This window comes from Phocoena phocoena, chromosome 4 (assembly GCF_963924675.1).
Source record: "Phocoena phocoena chromosome 4, mPhoPho1.1, whole genome shotgun sequence".
NCBI lineage: Eukaryota > Metazoa > Chordata > Mammalia > Artiodactyla > Phocoenidae > Phocoena > Phocoena phocoena.
The window spans coordinates 100,665,108-100,689,723 of NC_089222.1; the positions used below are offsets into that span (position 1 = coordinate 100,665,108).

Below are 24,616 nucleotides of genomic sequence, written 5' to 3' on the forward strand. Positions count from 1 at the left end.
AATGTTTCTGTTTAATCTTGCATACCTTGCTCTGACCATGATGAGGTTCAAATTTACACTAAAGATTATCATGCTTACAGTTGCAAAAAAATATAAATGTAAATTTTAAAGAGGATTGGGGGTAAGAGACAAAGTGAAAAGGCAGTTTTATAATACTACAGAACGATGTTTGGGAAGGAAAAAAAAGTATGAATTAACCAGATATAGAATAGGATCATTGGATTTTTGAAGAAAAAAATTCTTAACAGAATTTAAATCTTGCAAGCACTGAATGCCCATCCCATAGAAGTTTAAATACTTTATAGAATTTATTTCATCAAAGTATACAGATGTTGCTGACAGAGTCCTATGGAAGACCATAATTATCCTATTCCTTAGTTTCTAAATATGTTTTTTGTTGTATTATAAAAATAAATATATATGATTAATAAATTTAATCTGCTTTACATCTGTTCTTATTTAATATATATTTGAAGATAGGTAAATATGGAAATTTTATATTTCCTCTAAATGTATCCAGATTTGTGTAAATGTAACAAGCAAACTGCAGACAGTCTGTGAGTAATGCATGACCATGCAGGTGATGGCTGGAAAATGTTGCTAGCTATTTCTGACACACTTACTTAAAAAGTGATGGATTTCCCACTTTTTTCTTTTTTATTGTACTTTAAGGAATACTTTAAAGACTCTTCCTTCTAGCTCTCTCTGTTTCTTTTGAAATGAGAAAATTTTAGCTGTGGGAGGCAAAAATCAGAAGATAAATCAACAAAAGAAAATATGTGGAAGGGTCTAGTCTAATGGGACAATCAAAAAATCTTAAACTAGGAAAAAAAAATCAAGACTCCTTTTATAGCAAGAAAACTACTATCACCAAAAAATGTAATTTAGGCAGGAATTTGAGGATGTGGGTAGGGCACCTTTATCTGCGAGATCAAATAAAACTTAATTTTTATATGAAATCAGCATCTTCAGACAACCTGCTCTTTTTTTTCTCTTAAGACATTCTCACTACTCTTCCACCTAGCACAGCAGTTATTTTTTTAGTTTCACAGGGAACAGCTGATTTTATAATTGAATTTGTTCATACAACATTACTGTTTTGATAAGCTGACTCAGCTTAATTCAATGAAAAGTATATTTGCCTGTTTTTGCAGCCTCCAGAAGATTATGGCAACAACACACCTTAGCCGTGTTTACATTTTTATGTTACTGTATCAAGGACTCAGGTTACACACAATTCATATATGCTCATGTGCTAGATCCGTTTATACCCTCTTTGGTGTACGCAGCGGCATACTTGTCTCTTGGAAGGTTTGGAAAACAGCTCAGCATGTTCGTGTAACTTATTTTTACAAACAAAACATAAAAATTCTTAAACTTGCAAAATGTACCAATATTAGACAGCTCGATGTGTTTATTTTCTTGGGCCACCATGTAACTATCATAAAATTCTGTTTAAATTAAAATCTTTTTACGTTTAATCTAAGGCTATAATCGTAGATCTTTTATTCAAAGCAATTCTGCTGAGAATAATTTTCTTAATGCTTTGATAATTACTCTTGCAAGCTTGTGAAGATGAACCAAGGATACAGTCGTGGATTATTCCATGCTTCACTCTATTTATAGCCTTTAGAGCAATGGACTCACTCTTGGTCTTTCCAGGGGTGATCTTCATAACACAGTAGAGAAATATACTATAGTTAGTAAAAAATTAGAGGGGAAAGCCTGCCTCTAAACTACCACCTACTACGAAATATGTAGGACACTATAAAGTTAATTTTAAAAAATGACAAACCAAGACTTAAGAAGTTTTAAAAGCACAGTATGTTTCTCCCTCACCCTCCCTGATAACTTCCTTCTCACCCCAGTCACACTTGACAAGAATTCACTACATGAAATCATTGGTCTTTTCTGCAAATAATTCTAACAACATCAGGCTTCGACAGGTAAAGTATTGTAGGATAGAGTTAACGATATGACCCACAGAGTTGAATATAATTATCTAAAAAATAAATATTCATGTCAGTTTGGAAGCTACTCGATCACGAAACATGAAAGCAAGGTCAACTCTTTCTTTTTAATCTACCATCAAACTCTAAATACATCATTAACCCCAAATTCCTTTGGGTTAAGTCCTTGAACACTTCCGAAATACAATTATACAAAGTTACACATCCATGCTGAGTTATTTACCATTGTGTAATGATAATCTGCAGTGGGCCAGGGTTTTATTTGCAGGTTATTCAGAGAGGAGCTATGATGAGTGATTTTTAAGTCCAGGTTGGAAGCATAAACAAAGGGTGTGTGCCCGTAGTCTGACAGGAGACTGCAGTTTGTGAAGTGATGTTTGGAGAATCAGAAGAGAGGGTAGTAGAGAGGATATCTTTCATTTTAGAAATGCTGAGGCACAAAACACAGGTGCTTGTAGTACTTTCATACATGAAATCCCTTCTCCTGTATGTGCATCATGTGTAAACGTAAAGTCTGTATACTGCTGACTATTCGTCTCTGGTGTCCAATGAGTATGACTCCAATTCTTCTAATGTCACTGTGAGAGATTGAGAGAGAGAGAGAGAGAGAGAGAGAGAGAGAGAGAGAGAGAGAGAATATGAACATTTAGATCTGGTAAGTATGACAGAGAGGAAATGAACATTTAGATATGGTAAATGTGCCCCATGTCAGATTTGCCAAAAATTGTATACCTGGTAAAATGAGAGTTTAAGCAGAGATATAAATGAACAACAGGAGTTCATTACATTTTTCTTTACCCTGGTGCCAGAGAATGCGTCAGGTCAACCTCAGATTTAAGGGTACAAAGAATTCAGGTACCGATGTAATGTTCAGATATTTCATAAGCCCAAGGGTTTTATGTAATTATATAAATTTTCAACAGTATTAGCAAAATAGCATGTAGGATAGAAAGTATAATGTGGACTCCGTTTTAATTGTCATGGTCTTTCAATAATCTGAAAAAATGCCATTATATTATGTTGAACAGTATGAAATTACCATTACTATTTTACAACAATGGCAATTTCATATGGCTTCACCTACTAGTTTCAGTATCTTTCTTTTAAGCACATGTTGAGCATTTTCACTGCACCCATGAAAGGATAGCATTTGAGAAAGTGGAAAAATGCTGGACCATTATAACATAGAGAAAAAGCTCTGAGATAACATAATATTGTATTATTACAATTATTACATTTGATGAAAGTAATAGATTTAGTATACATGAGTCAAAATAATTTGCTAAGGTAAAACTATGTTGATGTAAAGTCTATGATGTGAACAAGAGGAATATGCATTTTAGAAAGCATTTAAAATTTTAAATAGTTTTTTGAATTAAATATATTCTTTCAAAGGAAAATAGTTAAAGTGTAATGTCCAACTGTCACTAGAATGATCGACAGAAATGGTGAGGAAAGATGTGGAAACACCATCCTAGTATTAGGGAAGGTAGTTTGACCATGGTGTTCTTGATATAGTATTTGAATTTAAAATCTCCTGAGTGGAGCATTTAAATATAGTAATGAACATAGCACCACTTACTCAATGCTCATTCTTGAAATGAGGTCAAAAGTTGTAAACCCTGCTGCCATGAAGTTACTCTTATATTGCCCCATCTTTATAGAATCCAGCCAGTCACCGACCGTCACAAACAAAGGATATTCGGGAACTTCACCAGGGGAGTCTGGCATTCTGCAAGGAAAAAACAAACAAACAAGCATGGAGACCATTTAAAAGCAAGATAAAGCAAAAAACACCCAACTTTATTTTTAAATTTTACAGTATTCTTACATCAAATGTTTTCATCCTCCATAGAAAGCCAGAGATTTAAAATTTTTCCATCATATTCAAATCAGCCACTTATACCTGGTCAGTTTCACTTGTCAGTTTCTTTTGTCTTTTCCTGCTTTTTGCCACTACTAGGTCTTATACTTGATGTATCTTGAGAAAACCCACATCTTGCTAACTTCTGTTTACTTTTTTCTCTTGCATGAAATTCTGTTTTCAAATTTGAGGAATACCCCCAAAGAAAGTAACTAGCCACAGGCTATTCACTCATACGCTTTCTGACCTGCCACTGAATCTATGCCCTTTGGCCTTTTTCACATTTTTTAAAAAAAAATTTATTTAATTTTGGCTCCGTTGGGTCTTCATTGCTGTGCGCAGGCTCTCTCTAGTTGCGGCGAGCGGGGGCTACTCTTCGTTGCAGTGCGTGGGCTTCTCATTGTGGTGGCTTCTCTTGTTGAGAAGCACAGGCTCTAGGTGGGCGGGCTTCAGTAATTGCAGCAAGTAAGCTCTAGAGCGCAGGCTCAGTAGTCGTGGCGCACAGGCTTAGTTGCTTTGCGGCATGTGGGATCTTCCTGGACCAGGGATCGAACCCATGTCCCCTGCATTGGCAGGCAGATTCTTAACCACTGTGCCACCAGAGACGTCCCCTTTTTCACATTTGCTATGATAGCCCCTTCTTTTTTTTATGATGAATTCATTGATCAAGTCTCCATTTATTTGTCCTCAAACATTCAACAAGAATTTATTATTAAAAAGTAACTTCTGCTGTCATAGAGCTCAACGGCATGAATAAGATTTACATACATCCAAGTATAGGGTAATACAGCCCAAAGCACAGATATTAGTAAAGTACAAAACTAAAGCAAAATCAATGCAAGCTTGGGTTAACAAGAAAAAGGAATCTGTCATTGATGGATCTTAAAGTAAGTGATACAGAAATCTGTATTTCTGTTTCTAAGATCTGATGCAGAAGGGCATTCCAGTTGGAGATATTTTTGTAGTTTTAATATAAAAATAATATAAAGGTATTATTTTGAAAAGGCTAGTAAATGTGTGAATACATAGATATAGATACATATAGGTATATCACCAGGACTCGGGTCTTTAGGAGCACAAAAGCCAGAGATGTACATAATACATGGGGATACAAGTTGTACGCTGTATGACTCCTGAAGACCCTGAAAGATGCCCCTTGGAATTATTTAGGACAAAGTCCCTACTAAAGACCTAAAATTAATTTCTTTGGTTTTTCTTTGATTCTACATTGACTTCTACTTTTCTAAACTGAATTCTAGTTGAAGGTGGACAGGGGAGTGAAGAAGGATGACAGGGAAATCCAGGGATTATTGCTCTTTCTATATAATTGAAATTTGCGTAAACTAAATGCATGTATCTTGTGATTATGCTGTAGTCCATATGGAGTCTGGTTACCCTTCACAGTGACTTGTGTTCTTTTTACCACTACTCAATTCTGTTACCATATTTCCTATTTTGGAGGCTGTAAAGCCACATTTTATTTTCCTGTACTAAAAACTGCAATGCTATTTGATTATGGGCTATTTCATTCTAATTAATATCAGAATGATTCATGATTTGACCCTAAACAAAGTTTAGTTATGTTAAAGGTTGAAAAGCTATCATGGCATCTACCAATAAACACTTTAACGGTTGCTATATTTCTTAGTTTCCTAGAGTTGTTTATATTAATAAGAATTATCAAATAAATAAAAGTTCATATATCAATAAAAACAAAAAAGTTCTCCATGGCAAACAGAGTTAAACAGGGTTTTTAACTGTGGCGTTTTTTAGAGCCTTCGCTATCCTAATATGCAGTATGAATACATAAGAGGATTCAAAATAGCTTCTGCACTTTTTCCCTAAATTATCTGAACAGTTTCCTACAGAACATACTTCAGGAAATATTCCTGTAGTAAGTTCACTGACCAAGTTTAAATATCAAAATGCCCAGGGTATCCTTATTGCTTATTAACATAAATAAAACAATATACGTTAGGCAGCTGAATGTCCTATTTCAAAACACTGTGGCTCTCATGTCTTTTAATTACTTGTCTGAGAAATCTGTTGAAACTGAACCAGACTAAAAGGATGTGTTTAGGTGACTTTCCCTTCATACTCCTATGCCATTCTTGATGCACAGACATAGTCAAACGACTTCCACTTCTCTCTCCTGAGATAATGCTGGAATAACTCTTGAGATTTCACAATTCATATAACTGGTGAGTGGAAATGTAATTTGCTAATTTTATGTCCTTAGTATAGAAAGGTCGTGGAAGGACATTCTGTATACTAAATGATTTAAATGGCCTATTTCTCTGTTGAAAAGCATCCACTACTTGCTCCTAGAATGTTTCAATACCATAATTCCCTTTCTCTCCATACATCTTTAGTAACCTAGATACACTTTGGCCTTTATGTGACCGCACTGACGGTGGATTTAGGAAGGTCAGCGTTCCCTCATTGTTCACAGCCACTGTACAATAACTTTCCTTTCACCTTATAACGAAGTTGAAAAATGCTGCTATTTTCTGGCTTTGAGGGTGCCATCACCCTCACATGAATTCTCTGGAATATTACCTAATAAACAATAAGCGCCCTTTCTTATCAACCATGTGCAATGATAAATTCAGCCTGCTATTTGCTGAGCATGTAGAAATTTCTGCTATTTGGTGACTAGAGGGAGCTTCCCACCTGAGAAATGTCTTTACAGCAAAACCTCACAGAAAAAATGTACATATTGTAGAACAGAAGGTCAAAGGTCTACTACCTTCCTCAGAAAAATGAGGAGGCGGTAGAATTAGGAAATTCTTCCAGGTATAAATTATGGTCAATTAAGATTAGGAAAAGGGCTGCAGTATAGCTATAATAGGTAATAGTATAGTTTAAGGTGCAATAAACACATACTCTCAATATATCTAAATATGTGAAAATGAATAGCACTGATAGAGCCAAGAAGTCTTGATTCTAATGAGCCCTTTGAGTTCATACTAGTACTAGTACTTTAATTTAGAAAGTTCTTAGGTTACCAGTAGGTATTAAAACTGCCATTATAAAGCAGGAAGGTTTTTATCCTCAAAAGTTTTCCATAGTTTATATTCATCATGTAAATATAAAAGTAAGAGACCTATTAAAAATGATTCAAGAAAAGTTATACTTTGAGAAACACTGTTCCAAGGTAGGATCTTGTTTTGTTTTGTTTTTTTAATTTTTATTTATTTATGGATCTTTTTTTTTAACATCTTTATTGGAGTATAATTGCTTTACAATGGTGTGTTAGTTTCTGCTTTATAACAAAGTGAATCAGTTATACATATACCTATGTTCCTATATCTCTTCCCTCTTGCGTCTCCCTCCCTCCCACCCTCCCTTTCCCACCCATCTAGGCAGTGACAAAGCACTGAGCTGATCTCCCTGTGCTATGCGGCTGCTTTCCACTAGCTATCTACCTTACGTTTGGTACTGTATATATGTCTATGCCACTCTCTCACTTTGTCATAGCTTACCCTTCCCCCTCCCCATATCCTCAAGTCCATTCTCAAAGGAGGCAAGAATATACAGTGGAGAAAAGACAGCCTCTTCAATAAGTGGTGCTGGGAAAACTGGACAGGTACATGTAAAAGTATGAAATTAGAACACTCCCTAACACCATGCATAAAAATAAACTCAAAATGGATTAAAGACCTAAATGTAAGGCCAGACACTATCAAACTCTTAGAGGAAAACATAGGCAGAACACTCTATGACATAAATCACAGCAAGATCCTTTTTGACCCACCTCCTAGAGAAATGGAAATAAAAACAAAAATAAACAAGTGGGACCTAATGAAACTTCAAAGCTTTTGCACAGCAAAGGAAACCATAAACAAGACAAAAAGACCCTCAGAATGGGAGAAAATATTTACAAATGAAGCAACTGACAAAGGATTCATCTCCAAAATTTACAAGCAGCTCATGCAGCTCAATAACAAAAAAATAAACAACCCCATCCAAAAATGGGCAGAAGACCTAAATAGACATTTAGTTATTTTTTGTCAGCCTCTTATTTTCAGTAAGTCTTCAGGATTTTTATTGACATGATTATTTAATTCTCATAATAAGGCTGATAATTGGTAAAAAGTGTGAAGGAGTGAAATTCAAAGCAAATTTAAAAATTATAGATGTGTTTAAACATTAGGAAGGATAGATACAGGGTAGGAATAATACTGTTTAAGTATTCCCTACATTCTGAGTAGAGTTCATAGCACATGGTCACTATAGTCAGAGTAACAGATCACTGAACCTCAGGAAAGCCTATTTTATGTGGGTAAATAATACAGGGACAGAAATAGATTTCATATCACACGCCAACTACAATTCATTGCCAGTAGTTATCAAAATGTGGTCTTAAAAAGATACAGCATGTGGGCTCAGTGAGAAGGAGTGCTGTGATGGTTAGTAATGTCGGCCATAACAAGGCAAAGAAGCAAAGCATACATTTGCCAACACTGGAAAATTTCAAACTACAAAAATGCTTGAGGACGTAAATGTGAAACTATGTTGCTGCCATAGTTTCCTCATTTCTTTATTTTGTTGTAGTTACTACTTTCTTTTTTCAAGTAATGTTCTTCAAGTGGCCGAGCATTGTAGGAGAAAGTTGGGGGAATATACAGATTATGTGTTTGCTTATTCCCATGAATGAGGGCATACTCATTTTCTACATCCTTGTATTTGCTTAGCAGAACATAAAATAACAAGCTGTGCTCTGCTACAAATTCTTTTTGGAATTTTAATATACTCCATTGATGAAGTCTGATAAGTCCAGAGAAAATCTATCTGGAGATGTAAAAACGTATCCTCTTTTCCTATAATCATAAACAGTGCGGTGATTGTATACTGTGTAGTGGAAAGAACAAGGACTTTGCAGTTGGTGGACCTCATTCAAATTCCTGATCTAGTAATTACTTGCTGTGTACCCCTGGGAAATTTAGCCTCTTTGAGTCTCTGTTTCCTTACATGAGGGATGGAGATAATAACAGTGAGGATTACATGACATGACAGATAAAAGTGCCTAGTACAATGACTGGCACATAGTAGGCTCTTAACAAATAGCAGTAATAGTTATTGTTGATAATGATTAATAGAACTTGTATCAATATTAGTACTGGTATTAACATTAGTAGTAGTATATTGTGGCAACAGTTCATGTGAATTGAATTTAGATTTTCTAACGGGTAGAAGTTTCACACTTCCTGATTAATACTTAATATTCTGTCTTCCTTCCGCAAAGCTTTGCTTATCACTCGATTACAACACTAGTTTTGGCCAGCCAGTTATTTCTCTGTCAGGAAAAAACCCATTAAAACTGTTAGTTACAAAAATTAAACAGAACAAGTTGTCCATGACTTGGTTTATAGAGGTAAACAATTTAGTAAGTGATGATTACGGACAGCCTAGGCAGCACTTAGCAAGATGTTTTCAAAATGAATAGAAACATTTCTAACAAACTGTTGAAAGTTTTTGCCCTCAGGAGACAGCATTGCAGGTGCTTTATTAATTGGATGGAGGGAGGTAGTACCATTTAGTCTTATAATGTTTACTTGCAGTTCTCCAAAGCAGCTGATACTGGTTTGAGCTTTTCCTTACCTTCATGATTCACATATTACCAGAAGCCAAGTGCTTGAAAAGTTCAACAGTTAATTTATACATACCAGGGAAAGTGGTGGTTCCAGTTCCTAAGAGCTAAAATATTATAAGATCCTTAATTATGGCCTAGCAGGTAGCGAGAATATTCCTATGTGCCTTGGCCTGGGTGGAATATGATTTCTGTCATGGACTGGTCCATCTGGTCAGTTGTTGCCTGTTTTTGAATGCTACCTTTTAGCTGATGTTGTCGAGGAGCCCATAATCTATAAAATTCTTATCAGTGACATGCTGGGCATCTGGAGCAGGATCGGAAGAAAGAGTTATTTTCCTATTACACTGCAGCGTTATCCAAAAGGCACTGTCCAGCTGATTTCAGCCTAGTGCACTCAGTAGGCTACGGTGTATGGAAGAAACAGGGGTGGGGGTTAAGAGGTTGGAGGGTGAGTGTATAGGACGATGTAGGTAGGGTGGGGAAGGTAGGGCTGGGTGAAGCCATATAGTCATCAATCTACTTTGTGCTATTAAACTACCGAGCCCCAGATGTGACTCTGGATTCCATGGCAATATGCATGCCTCGGGTTAATCCTGAGGGTCAGGGAAAGGGAGAAGAGGTGTTTCAAAGGGTGTGGCCAGGCAACGCTCCTGATGTCGTTCTCCATGTAGCCTTGGTCTCAAGCTGGGCCCTTTTTCCAGGGGCTGTGACAGCTACAGATATTTCTTTGAAAGGGGGTTATAAGGCATCATTGTACTGTAAATGAAAATGAAGGTAGTTTGAAATTCATGCATGAAAGGATGGCTGCCTATATTACTAAGGTGCTTTCTCAAATTATTTTTTTACAATCAATTGGATTTAAGGTTGTACTTAGATCGTTACATTCACTTATATATCCATATGCTTTCTTGAGTAGCAGAGAAAGCAAGGAGGTTGGGGACTTCACAGAGCTCTGAATACTCCCATGGGAGTGTGTCAGGCACAAGAATGTCAGCATTATTTGGAGTGGTTGTTCTAAATAATAAAAGCCTTCTCTGACCAACAATTTGTTTTTCTACTGGGTATTCTGTCCTTTGAAAGAAAAATTACAGATATAAGGTCTATGAAATTTCCAATATGCTGGTATAAAATGATGAAGCTGTGGGTTTCTCAGCTTTCCTCTCCCCTCTTTGTCACCTTAATTTCTTCCCCTCTTACTACTCTGCCAAGAGAATGGATAAAACCTTCTCAGGTGAATTCTTGAGAAAAAAAGCAATTAGAGTGGAGTAAAAACCATGGGGACCTAGTGGGTGAGAGAGTTATGTCAGTATAGGAGTGTGAGAGAACTTTGGGAGTTTGGGGATATTAGAGAAAAGGAGCGTACAGGAGAGTTTAATAAGAGCTGCTGTGAATTATACTCTTAGACTCCTTTACCTGCTTGAGAGATACATGGGAGGAAAGACTGCAATTCTATACCCCATCATGTTTCCTTAGTCCAACATCACTCTGGGACAAGTGACTGGGCTTTGGAATTGGGGGCTGGAGTGGCAATGTCACAGTTTTGTAAGCATAAAACAAACCAGGCATTCTGTAGCTAACATTGCCATCCTTCAATCTACCACATCTCTTCTCCCTAAACGGTCTCAGTGCTCTGGGATCAGGGTAGGTGGGTGGCATTGGGGGTGAGGGGGTGGACAAGGGAAACCCACACAGGCTGCTTTGAAAACAAGAATACTGATAAAGGTTCAGGCACGATACCCTTAGAACTCTGGTTCCTTTTGTTTCCCAAATAAGAGTATATTAAGGGTAGCGCATATGTCTTTGTCAGAAACAAGGATAGCAAATCAGTCACAAAAACTTCCATTTGGTCCCCCAGAGATTAGACTTTTTTTTTTAAGATTTTTTTTTTTTAATGTGGACCATTTTTAAAGTCTTTACTGAATTTGTTACAATATTGCTTCTGTTTTATGTTTTGGTTTTTTGGCCACGAGGCATGTAGGATCTTAGCTCCCCAACCAGGGATCAAACCCACACCCCCGGCATTGGAAGGCGAAGTCTTTAACCACTGGACCACCAGGGAAGTCCCAGAGATAGACTTTAGAATTGAATCAAACTGCCAACTTTATATAAAGCCCAACTCCTGGCCCACGTGTGGCAGCACCATCGCGGAGCCTGCCTTCCTCTGGCCTGTCCACTGGATTATTGCCCACCCAGTTAAAGCATAACTTCTGGCCCTCAGTCACCAGTGCTCATACTGACTTTACCTCTGTTTCATTTGGACTTTTTGATATTTTCTCATCTTAAATTCTTTATCATTATTTTCCAAATATGAGGAAGATTCAATATCTTGAAAAAGCAGGGAAGAAATTGTTTTATCTGCTTTTCTTCAAAAAGAAGGCTCTTACCTGCCTGCGTCTACAGCCATAGAACAGTCAGAGAGCTCTGTTGACGGGCACTGGCTGTGGAGTCCGTTGACCCTAAACCACAAGAGGCCCAGATTAAATGATTTCAGACTCACTCCATGATCCCTTTCTAGTAGTTCTTTCTCTTCATTATCAAAGCATGCTCATGTCTTCAATAAAACATATAAAAACAAAACACAAGAAACATTTTCTCTAACCACTTCTCTTTCTTTTCAGATACAGATTTTTTGAGAAAACAGGACTGGACTTGGTACTTTGTATAGCGCCTCTCTCTGACCTCACATTCACTCCTCCCCCACTGAGTTTGTCTTACATGATGCTAGTGAAAATGCTCTTGCAAAGGCCGCCCATGAAACCTAAACACATAGTTGCTAAATCCAATGGACGCACTTCATTTTTATCTTAAGGGAGCTTCATAAAGCCTTGGACATTAAACTCCTTGGAACTGTCTCCTTTTTTTGGCTTCTAGGATACTGTGCTTTCTCTGTTTTCCTGATTATCTGTCTGGCTCTCCTTTCTCAGTCTCCTTTGGGTACACTTCTTCAATTCATTTCTTAAATCTTGGTGTTCCAAAGGTTTGCATTCTTTTCCTATTTCTTTTCATTCTTTATATTCTCCATGGGTTATCTTAACTACGCTTAAAGCTTCAGGTACAATCAATATGCCGACGATCTCCAAATCTACATCTTTAGCCCAGATCTTTTTAACTGAGTTCAACCTATATAAATATAAGTGCCTGCTGGATATCTTCACTTAGATGTCCCACAGGAATCTTCCACTCAATATGCACGAAATGGTCTCATTTCTATTCCAAAAACTTGTCCTTCTCCCTCTCTCTCAGTGGTAATACCACCAACCAACTTGTCTAAGAAAGAAACCTGACAAATATCTTGATTCTTTTCTCCTCCTTCCTTGTTCACTCAATGACCAAGACACATTCGTTTTCCTTATCTAGTAATAAATCCATTTTCTTATCTCCTGACTCCAAACTTATTCTCATTTCATAAGTCAGGCCCTGACCTTTCCTAGCTTGGATTGCTGAAAACATATAACTCTCTCTGTCTCCCATCTTGCTCCTTGCTTTACACTTTCAGTTTAAATCAGCCCTAGAGTGATCTTTCAGAAATGCAAATGTGATCATGCCATTCTCTTGCTTAAAATCCTTCAATGGCTGCCCATTGCTTTTATGATAAAATTCAAAATGGCCCCCATGCCCACTCTCACCATTACAGCCTCCTGTGCTGGACTGCTTTAGGGAAGACGGGCTAGAATGATAGTTTAATCTCTCGCTATTTCATGCTTGGCTTCACTTTACTGAGGCTGCCAATTAGTGATTTAGAGGTGAACTCTTCTATGCTCTGCTATGAACTGAGGTCTGTTTCAAGTAGTTCTTGAAGAGCCTTTGGCTTTATTGTCACTAAAACCTGCACTGACTTGAACTTATGACCTAAAGTTGAACATCTGTATATCCTATTGGCCATCTCCTGAGTCAGGAAAGTAAGCTGTGAAAATGCTTTGGTTATTTTTAAGTCCAATTTGGCCTAAATAAATCTATATTCAACTTAACAATATTTTAAATGTTATATGTTCAGACATAGAGGCCAGTGTTTTTTTTTTCTTCTACTCTCCCTCTTATAATTGCTTTTCAGAGAGAAGTAGGTAGATCTCTCAACGCTACTGACTTTTATAAAATGGTGGATGAGTGCTTTCATTTTCTTGTCTTGTCATCCGTCTTTTTCTGGTTTTAGCAATGGAAGGTAACAACAGCTGGGTGTGATCATATCAGCAGGAGACATCCTTGCTCCTGGCTGATTCACAAATTGCCCCTGTCTTGCTTGCCATTTCAAAGAGAGGAATATAGAATGGACAAGAAAATTAAAGGGGCTGCACACACACACACACACACACACACACACACATGCACACACATAAGATTTTCTTCTTATAAAGGTAAGAAGAAAATCAGTAAGTCAAGAAAGGAATTAGAAATACCATAGACCCACACAGGAAAAAATATTTAAAAAGTGATTCAGAAAGATTAGATATGGACAAAAGGAAAGGGGAACTTGTTTTCTTGTGGAAAAAAATCATTTTTTAAATGTTAATAAACTGCTTTTTCAGCTGATAAATAAAATATGGTTTATACAGAATATTCTAAAAGGTAGACAACTAGACAGTTATCAAGGCAAACTTTCTCCTCTTTACCTGTTAGTCTTGTCTACAGCCTGAAAGAAATTATGATTGTCAAGGGGAAAAATCAACAGTATGCATCTTACACAAGGATGTCCTCTACCAGGGTGTGAAGGGCACTGGGATTGCGGATCAGCTTGTCAAGGAAGCTGACAATGTCAGTAAATTTTGGTCTGTGACTTCTCTCCTTCTGCCAGCAATGGAGCATCAGCTGGTGTAGAGATGCTGGACAGCCCATGGGAGCCGGAAGTCTGTAACCTTCTTCAATGGACAGAATGACCTAAATGCAAACATACACAGGTTATTCTCTTACTTCTGGGTACAAGTAATACATGTGCTAAGTTATAATTCCTTTTATAGAGGAAGTGGAAGCCAAAACATTGGTAAGCATGAAAACTACTTGTGAGTACATGTGGTCCAGACGAGGATAAATACGAAAGTTGTGAACAAGAATTGCAAGTATCTTCGTAGCATCTGCTGACCCCCCTTGAGAGGAAAAATATGTTTTTAAAATTTGTGGTATACATATGGGAGGTTAAATTTCATCCCAATGTCCAGAAATAGTTTTTGTGTGATTTAGCTGGAATGCCTCAAAACCCAATTAGGACATCAGAAATTTAGTCTAAGATTGATGCATTTAATACAAACCACATGTGACAAATGTTTTAAGTAAAACTGTACTTCTGCAGAAGCACTGAATTCCTGATTCATTTTTTATCCCTTTATAATAATGTCAGTGAGCATTCTTTTTGTAGCCATCCTTCCTTCTTTCTTCTTTACTGTCTAGTTAATTCTTTATTTTATTAATTTGGTTGCACCGGGTCTTAGTTGCAGCAGGCGGGCTCCTTAGTTGCGGCACGTGGGCTCCTTAGTTGTGGCATGCGAACTCTTAGTTGTGACATGCATGTGGGATCTAGTTCCCTGACCAGGGATCGAACCCAGGCCCCCTGCATCGGGAGTACAGAGTCTTAACCACTGTGCCACCAGGGAAGTCCCTGCCTCTTTAATTCTTCTTCACTTACTTCTGTCTTTCCCTTAGTCTGACACTGATGTGATTATGAAGTCCTTTCAGAACTTCTAAGGTCATTTAATCTTTGAAATGCTATCAGTGCCCAGCTTAAGGCCACAGAGCAACAGGACAATCAGCCTGAGTATCCTCTGGGCCAGTACTCTCCAATAGAACTTTCCATGATGACGGAAATGTTCTCTCTGTCCAACATGGTGGCGAGTAGTCACATGTGGCTATTGAGCATTTGAAATGTGGCTAGTAAGTCTGAGGAACTGAATTTTTAGTTTTAGTTTAATTAATTGACATTAAATTTTAAATAGCCACATGTGGCTAGTGGCTACTCTATAGGACAGTGTAGCTTTAGGGACAGGATAAGAAGCCAAAGTTAACTTTGGCTGTATAAGATAAGCCATAACTGTATTATTATTATTTGTATTGTACTTAGGAAATCACATATAAGATAAGGTAAGATATTTATCTATTTCTCTGTTTAATATACTACCCACTGGGAATTTCCTAACAATGCAATAAAGTTGACCTGGAATTTATGTAGCTTATTTTTTAATAAAGTGTTCAAAGGTATTCATGTGACTATTCTTACATCGTCTCTGGGAGGAAGACAAAGGAAAGGGTTTATTTACCCCCTTCTTTTTTTTTTTTTTAACATTTGTCTGCTTTTATTTTAAGAAGGCAAGGAAGTGTGTAAAGCCATTTTCAAAATTCCCCAATTGTTAAAATTTAACAAAACAGTTAAAAAGAAAAACTTTGCATAGAGAAGGCACTGAACTGGAACCACATTTTTATAGACTAGGTGGTTCTCTGGGAGGGTTTTTAAAGGATTGTTGCTCAGGATTTGCCTAAAGCAGGGCAGGCTCTCTGAAATCCACAGCCCCCCCTCTCTAAAATGCCACCTTGTGAGGAAAAATGTAAGTCCTTTAAAAGGTGCATCTTATGGTCCTGTGTAGGCATCTTTCCCCTGCCCCTCAAAATGGAGGTGCCTGGTGGGCTAGGACCCAAGCTTTTCCATTGATATTTCCCCCATTTTTGATGTGGGAAAATTGAGGGACAGACGAATACTTAAAGACAGAAACAATACAAGCTTACCTCTTCCCTGTGCCAACAACAGAAATACAAAAATGTAAGTGTAAATATTGTTATCAGTGCTCTCTTTATTGTACCACCATCTACACATTTTCATTTTCTATAATAATAAAAAAACACATCTCCTTTTAATTTCTTTTTTAATTGACACTATTTGACATGACTGTAAAATATCTATAATTTATGCTAGAGGCAGTCTGTAAAAAGAAGCAAAAATATGCCTTCAGGAACCTCTTAACTGCTAAGCTTTAGCTTTTTTAGTAATAGGGAATGTCTCATAATCCCATCTGTGTCTTTGTGACCAAAACACTTTAACCTGTCAGGATACTAGCTTTTTTTCTGTTCATTTTATATTCCATTATTGAATAGGATTTTTTCTTACCTGTTTTCTGACTACTTTTGCTACCAATTAGGCTTGAATTTTAAGACATTTTGCAACACATTTTAGTAAAACAGGATGTGTATAAAAATGCTTATAATGCATCAAAACTACTGTGGATAGTTTTGAAAAGTAACTAAGAAAAATAGGATAGAACTCCATTATAGAAAGACTTTAAAATCCCACCCCAGGAGAGCTCTCTAGTCGGTTTCACAGTTACCTAATTTTAAGTGCATAGAATAAAATGGATGACAAGTGAAGTTATTATAGTCTGAGAAAAAAATTAGCTGCCTTTATTGAGCATCATGCACTAGATGCTTCGCATAGTTTTCTTCATTTACTGCATAAAATAACTCAATATGGTAGTTATTATTATACCTATTTTTAAATGAGAAAATTTAGACTCAGAGATGTTAGGAAACTTGCCTAAATTCACACAGCATAGCTGGCAGAGCTGAAATTTGAACTTTGTTTCTTTTAGCTTCCAAACTTTTCCTCTGGCCATTCCCCAGGAATGCTTTTCAGTTCTCATGATAACATCTTCCTCTCCAATTTTATATCAACTGATGTAATTTTAGGAGTGATGATTACCATTTTATCTATTGTTATACATCTGCTAATTGGGCTTCAATGTTTTTACTTGGATCCTAAGCTTTATATTCTGGGTAAATCAAAAACATATTTACTTCATAGTTTGCAAAATGTAATCTCTGGCTGAACAGAGTAATTTCTGAGTGCATCTGAGTCCTGCACACATTTCTATTATTGCATCTGTTACATTGTATTATAATATTTGATCTGCTTCCTCTCAGGCTAAACATACATAAAAGAAGGAATTATGTCCCTATATTTTGTATTCTCATCCCTTAGTATGGTGCCTGATACATTAATAAATGTTATTGACAAAAACAAAAGCTATTAGAAGAAATTCTGGGATTTGTCTTGATAGAGAGCAGACTCTTAGAAAACCTGGAGTCTCAAGCTACCCAAGATGGATTCAAAGCAGAAGCATGACAGCATTTGAAGCACCTCAGAAGGAAATATTAATAAAAAACGGGGGCATCAAGTAGTATTGTTCAAAATGATATAATTTCTCCCTGGTTTGGCTAGACAATGGCCAGGTGAGATTGGGCCTTGCTCTTGTCTAAGACAGAGGGCACTGGACCCAACGTCAGCTTCCTGTAAAGACTGGTGGTTTCTTACTCCTGTCCAGAAGGTTTACTATTTCCCATTGACCCAAACGTCCTTAGCTGCTGGGGAGCTGACTTTTCCAGACAACTCCTTTGTAAACAGCTGACACTCACATCTAGCCTGCTTGGTGTCAAGCAGGCTGTTTACTCTCTTTTGACAAAGTTGCTCTCATGATTGGCCTGTAAGGAGACAGAGTGACAAGAAAGTGTGGTCCTTCACCTGGAACCTTTATCCATAATGTGTTCAGCAACGTGTCTGGTCCCAGAATGCCTTTCTGTGGGGAGAGTGGGAAGTTCAGGGACTCATGACATTGCTTCTTGCTGACCTCTGGCTTTAAAGCTTCCTCTGTTCTTTAACTTGTGACTTTGTGAAATATGTCCCGAGCCCTGGTTCATGACAGATGTCAAACCTGAAGTTCCCACCTTATAGGAAAATATTAATAACAGTAACAACAGTGACAATAATAATAACAGCTAACAATTACTGAAAGCTCTTGGAAACTTCCAGGTTCCATTTCTAAATGATTTACATGCATCAACTCTTTTAATCCTTACAGTAATACTATGAGGTAGGTACTATTGTTAGCCTCATTTTACAGACAAGGAATTTAAACACAGAGAGGTTTAATTTGTTGAAGATCACACACGTAAAAATTCTGGTTTTGAAGGTAGCTAGAGAAGAGTTTTAAGCAATATGATTCACGAAGATGGTTAAAAGATACAACAGCTTTCTAATGGATTTTTAATTTATTTATCCAAACATATATATTAATCACTTAAAATATACTATTGAGCATACCGTGTACAAGGGATAACATAATGAGTAAGAAATATTTCTGTCTTTAGGAAATGTATAATCTAGCGAAGGTGACCAAGGAGTCTGAATATGGTAAGTGCCATGTAGAACAGGGAGTTATGGAAGCTTTTCAGAGGAGCACCTAACCCAGCCTTGGGGAGGCTTCTCAGAGGAGGTGAACTGAATGTAGAGGGTAGCAGGGTGGACTAGACTAGATGGGTCCAAGAGAGGAGATGTGACCTGATCAGGGAATGAAAGTAGATTTCTGCAGCTAGAATAGAGTCTTCAAAGAGAGGAATGGTGAGATTTGAGGCTCAAAGGTTAAGTAAAAACTATATTTCTTGAGATCATGAATGATTTTACATGCTATAAATACAGACTTTATGCAAAGGGTTTTAGCAAGTAAATGACATTAGATTTATCTTTTGGAAGCTCACTCTGGCTGCATCGGAGGGCATGGGAAGCCTGAAGGAGGCTTGCAGTGATCCAGGAGAGAGGTCAGGATGGTCTTAGTAAAAGCAGTGGACGTGGGGTACAAGAAATAGACTGATCTGACAGGAATGCGGGATTAGGGTGAAATTGGGTATGGAAGTAGAGGGAGAAGAGAAGAATGACTTCTAGGTTTTTGGCTTGGTCAACTAGTAAAGATAGAAGACAAAGGAGGAGGAGCAATTTTGGGGCTGGAGTGACCATGAGTTAAATTTTCTGTGATCTTTCTGGCTTCAGATTCAAGTAACATATAAAACTTTGAGAGCTTATTATATGTCAATTTCCGGGCTAGGTGTTTTAACACAGCTTACCTTATTTAGATCTCAAGATACCTATGTGAGTGTGGTTCTACATATTTTGTAGGTAAGAAAACTGAAGCTCAAACTAATGAACAGATTGGGTCAACATCACATAGCTAATAATGCCCTGCAGAATGGACTAATTATCACCGTGGTAGCCTCTGAATCATGATAGTGGTAGAGAAAAATCTGTCCTGAGTCTTGAGCCACATACCTGACTCATTCTCCCAGAATTAGCTCTTGAGCCTCTCTTACACATTTACACACTCCATGCTTTCCCTCTCACCTACTTGCTCATGACTTTTATGCTTGAAGCTCCAGCTCAGCTTTCTCTCCAGATTTCTCCATCTATTGTCTATGGGACATAACACTTCATAAAGTTGTCATATAGGTGCCATGATTGTTTTTGTTCAAAACTAACCCTGTTCCTGCTTTGGCATTAATTAAATTAATTAATTAATCAATTAACTTTATTTTTGGCTGTGTTGGGTCTTCGTTGCTGCGTGCGGGCTTTCTCTAGCTGCGGCAAGCAGGCCTACTCTTCATTGTGGTACGCGGGCTTTTCATTGCAGTGGCTTGTTGCGGAGCACGGGCTGTATGCATGCTGGCTTCAGTACTTGCGGCGTGAGAGCTTCAGTAGTTGTGGCACGTGGGCTCAGTAGTTGTGGCTCTTGGGCTCTAGAGCACAGGCTCAGTAGTTGTGGTGCATGGGCTTAGTTGCTCCGCGGCATGTGAGATCTTCCCGGACCAGGGCTCAAACCTGTGTCCCTTGCATTGGCAGGTGGATTCTTAACCACTGTGCCACCAGGAAAGCCCCTGCTTTGGCATTTCTGTCCTCTGAAAATGGTCCCATTCTTTTTCCAGTGATTTAGGTCAGAGACCAGGGAGTCATCTGGGCCTTTGCCTTTCCGGGTGCTCAAAATTAACTTAAGACATGTTGATTCCACCACCTTCATATATTTTAAATCTGCTCCAGTTTTAATCCTCTCTTCAAATGATTTATTTTTCATTTTGATCACTGCAACAACCGCTTAACTAGTCTTTTTGTTTCCCCTTTTCCTCCCTCAATCATCTCCCGTAGTGCACCCAAAGCAATCCTGCTGATGTGAAACTGTGCACGTTCCTGAAATTCTGCAGTGGCTCACCATGACCCTGGCTCTCAGTCCTCACCTCTGCTGCATGCTGTTTCCCCTTTGCTTTGGCCACTACAAAACACTTGCAGTCTCTCAGCTGGGCAAGCCGAGTTCAAGATCAGGAACTGTTTTTTTCCCATATGTTCCCAGCATCTAAAACAATGCCTTGTCAAGTCAAAGAATGAGCTCCAGTTGTCATATATGTGACCTATGAAAGCTTTATATTAACCTTTATCTTCATTAACATGTCTTTTGTGGGAAGTTTTGTTTTATAGGTATTTCTGATTCCCTAGTCAAGGACTGACAGGGAGCCAGGAGCATATGGGGTGTTTTGTCTAAAAGACTAAATGAGGTTTATTGTTTTAGGATATGAAGGGGTGATAATTAACTAGAGAGAATTTTGTTAGCAGTATGGTTTTATGATAGCTGTAGCCTGTCATCCTTTGGAGAAGAGTTATACAAGGTTATACCCTTATTTTAAAATGTAAGAAGAAAATTAAAACAAAGTGAAAAAATATGAAAATGACTGCAGTGATAACTTCTATGCAGAGGTAGAAGAAATTAGATTCTGTCAGAAATTATCATCTAAAACCTGGCTGGTTATTCTAAGTAGATCATACTGGTTCCTTGTCGATGACACTGCAATTTTTAGCAGCCTAGAATCTACACAAGGCTCAGTTGGGACACGTAGCAGACTGTTCTGCTCTTGCTGAATCTGATGAGTTTTCCAATTGTGTTGACAGTTTCTGAATCAAAGCAGGCAATGTGCACCTTTTATTAAACTAGGCAAACAAGGAGTAGACAGTCAATATGAAGACACTGAGATACCCCTGAACAATACTATTGAACAAAGACTGCTTGGGCTGTGCAGGGAATCACATTATTATAACACTGCTAAACAACTCCTAAAGAGAAGCACATTGAATTTACTTATTTAAAAAGTTATTTTAAAAGAAACTGTCTCAAAATTTTAGCAAGGGCTGAAATGTACACTAGTAAATGGACTGTGAAATGGTTTTACTTCTATCTTCCCTCTAAATATTCATGATGGTTTTGTTGATAAATTCAATTCATCGACCTTAATTTCAGGTTGAAGGGGGATGGTGAAGCAAAGAGTTCCGGTATATCCTTACTTTTTGTGATAATGATTACTTATAGATATTAGGACATTTAGGTTTATAAAACAGTAATACTGAAAACACTGGTAATGTATTTTCCTGATATGCAATATAATGATTGTGTCTGCATAGGCAAAAGAAAAAACGAAAGGAAAGAAGTAGTTTAAGTCAATAACATTTATAATATTATACCTATTTTCTTAGTCAATATTTTTCAACATACAGAATTTATAATTCAGTGAAAAACAATCAAAATCCAAATGAAATTCAGTGTACATTAGAAAAAGAGGGGGACAGAGTGATGAAAGAAAAAGATACAGAAAGAAAACAATTTTTCCGAAGTTAATTTATAACTTAAATCATTAGGGCATGGAAACCTAAGATTTCCTTTCAAACTTTAAGATGAAGAATTTCTTAAAACCTTACACTTAAGACAGTTCTCTAATCTCATTTTTTGGAAGTTGAAATAGAATGTCAAGGATCTATAAAAATGGAGAGTGCTTGCCCTTAGTAGGTTACCACCTTTCAGATTGTTGAATGAGTGGACAAAATGGGGGAAAATATGAAGTGTAGGATTCATAGGTTAAAAGGTTGCTGATGATATGATTTATGGTTTGGAAAATATTTAGCCCTAACAGTTGAAAGTCACACCTTTTCTTTTTTGGCCACATCACATGGCTTGTGGGATCTTAGTTTCCCAGCCAGGGATTGAACCCGGGCCCTCAGCAGTGAAAGCGCTGAGTCCTAAACACTGGACCACCAAGGAATTCCCAAAAGTCACACTTCTTGAGACTGAGATAATTAACACCTTCTAAGCAACCATGCTTCAGTTTTTTTTTTTTTTTTTTTTTTTTTGCGGTATGCGGGCCTCTCACTGTTGCGGCCTCTCCCGTTGCGGGGCACAGGCTCCGGACGCGCAGGCCCAGCGGCCATGGCTCACGGGCCCAGCCGCTCCGCGGCACGTGGGATCCTCCCGGTCCGGGGCACGAACCCGCGTCCCCTGCATCGGCAGGCGGACTCTCAACCACTGCGCCACCAGGGAAGCCCCATGCTTCAGTTTTTAAGTAGTGGAAAGAGCATTAGTGAAGGAGTCACCTGAACTTCATCGCTGTCCTAAACAAGCTCTGCTCTTAGGAAAGTCTCTGTCTCCTCATTAAGAAAAGGAAACTGGATTCAGTACTTGTGATTGCACTTTTCAGCTCAAAAAGCTATGTTTCTAGAGTCAGTGAAACTGAAGGCTTAATCTGCAGGACCTCTGGTAACATCTCTTGATCTCCAAGTTCTGTAGCGTCCAGATCTAGATTTGGCTTCCTCTGAAAGGACTGTTTCCCACAGGGCTCCTGGTGCAGAAAGACAAAAATCCAGATAGGGACAGACTATATCCCAGTAAACTAAGACTAGGAAGATTTGGGGAACCATGATGTTTTTGTTTTGGTTTTTAATTGGGGTCTAGTTGCTTTACAATATTGTGTTAGTTTCTGATGTACAACAAAGTGAATCAGCTATATGTATACATATATCCCCTCCCTCTTGGACCTCCTTCCCAACCCCCCATCCCAGCCATCTAGGTCACCAAAGAGCATGGAGCTGAGCTTCCTGTGCTATACAGCAGGTTCCCACTAGCTATCTATTTTACACATGGTAGTGTATATATGTCAATCCCAATTCCCAATTCCCAATTCATCTCAGCCCCTCTCCCCATTCTCCTATGTCCACATGTCTGTTCTCTATGTCTGTGTCTCTATTTCTGCCCTGCAAATAGGTTCATCTGTACCATTTTTCTAGATTCCACATATATGCATTAATATACAATATTTGTTTTTCTCTTCTGACTTACTTCACTCTGTATGACAGACTCTAGGTCCATCCACATCTCTACAAATGACCTAATTTCATTCCTTTTTATGGCTGAGTAATATTCCATTGTATATGTGTACCACATATCTTCTTTATCCATTCATCTGTTGATGGACATTTAGGTTGTTTCCATGACCTGGCTTTTGTAAATAGTGCTGCAATGAATATTGTGGTGCATATGTCTTTTTGAATTATGGTTTTCTCAGGGTACATTCTGGGTCATATGGTAACTCTATTTTTAGTTTTTTAAGGAACCTCCATACTGTTCTCCATAGTGGCTGTATCAATTTATATTCCCACCAACAGTACAAGAGAGTTTCCTTTTCTCCACACCCTCTCCGGCATTTATATTATTTGTAGATTTTTTGATGATGGCCATTCTGACTGGTGCGAGGTGATACCTCATTGTAGTTTTGATCTGCATTTCTCTAATAGTGGTGTTGAGCATCTTTTCATGTGCCTCTTGGCCATCTGCATGTCTTCTTTGGGAAAATGTCTATTTAGGTTTTCTGCCCACTTTTTGCTTGGGTTGTTTGTTTTTTTGATATTGAGCTACATGTGCTGTTTGTATATTTTGTAGATTAACCCCTTGTCAGCTGCTTCATTTGAAAATATTTTCTTCCATTCTGAGGGTTGCCTTTTCATCTTGTTTATGGTTTCCTTTGCTGTGCAAAAGCTTTAAGTTTAATTAGGTCCCATTTGTTTATTTTATTTTTATTTCCATTACTCTAGGAGGTGGGTCAAAAAAGATCTTGCTGTGGTTTCTGTCAGAGTGTTATTCCTAAGTATTCCCCTAAGAGTTTTATAGTGTCTGGTCTTACATTTAGGTCTTTAATCCATTTTGAGTTTATTTTTGTGTATGATGTTAGGGAGTGTTCTACTTTCATTCTTTTACATGTAGCTGTCCAGTTTTCCAGGCACCACTTATTGAAGAGGCTGTCTTTTCTCCATTGTATATTCTTGCCTCCTTTGTCATAGATTAGGTGACCATAGGTGCATGGGTTTATCTCTGGGCTTTCTATCCTATTCCATTGATCTATATTTCTGTTTTTGTGCCAGTACCATACTGTCTTGATTACTGTAGCTTTGTGGTATAGTCTGAAGTCAGGGCACCTGATTCTTCCAGCTCCATTTTTCTTTCTCAACATTGCTTTGGCTACTTGGGGTCTTTTGTGTTTCCACACAAATTGTAAAATTTTTTGTTCTTATGGGGAACCATGATG

The 24,616-nt window shown here is 37.8% G+C and overlaps 1 protein-coding gene across 1 annotated transcript in view; it reads right to left on the bottom strand.

Moving 5' to 3' along the window:
* Nucleotides 1-2,433: 2,433 nt before the first annotated feature.
* EPHA6 (EPH receptor A6) overlaps nucleotides 2,434-24,616 on the bottom strand; it is an 862,400-nt gene continuing 840,217 nt past the window's right edge. The window contains exons 16-18 of the mRNA XM_065876020.1: nucleotides 14,109-14,302; nucleotides 3,553-3,702; nucleotides 2,434-2,548 (exon numbers count right to left, since the gene is read on the bottom strand). Coding sequence (XP_065732092.1) covers nucleotides 2,434-2,548; nucleotides 3,553-3,702; nucleotides 14,109-14,302 — 459 coding nt within the window. The remainder of the gene's footprint in view (nucleotides 2,549-3,552; nucleotides 3,703-14,108; nucleotides 14,303-24,616) is intronic.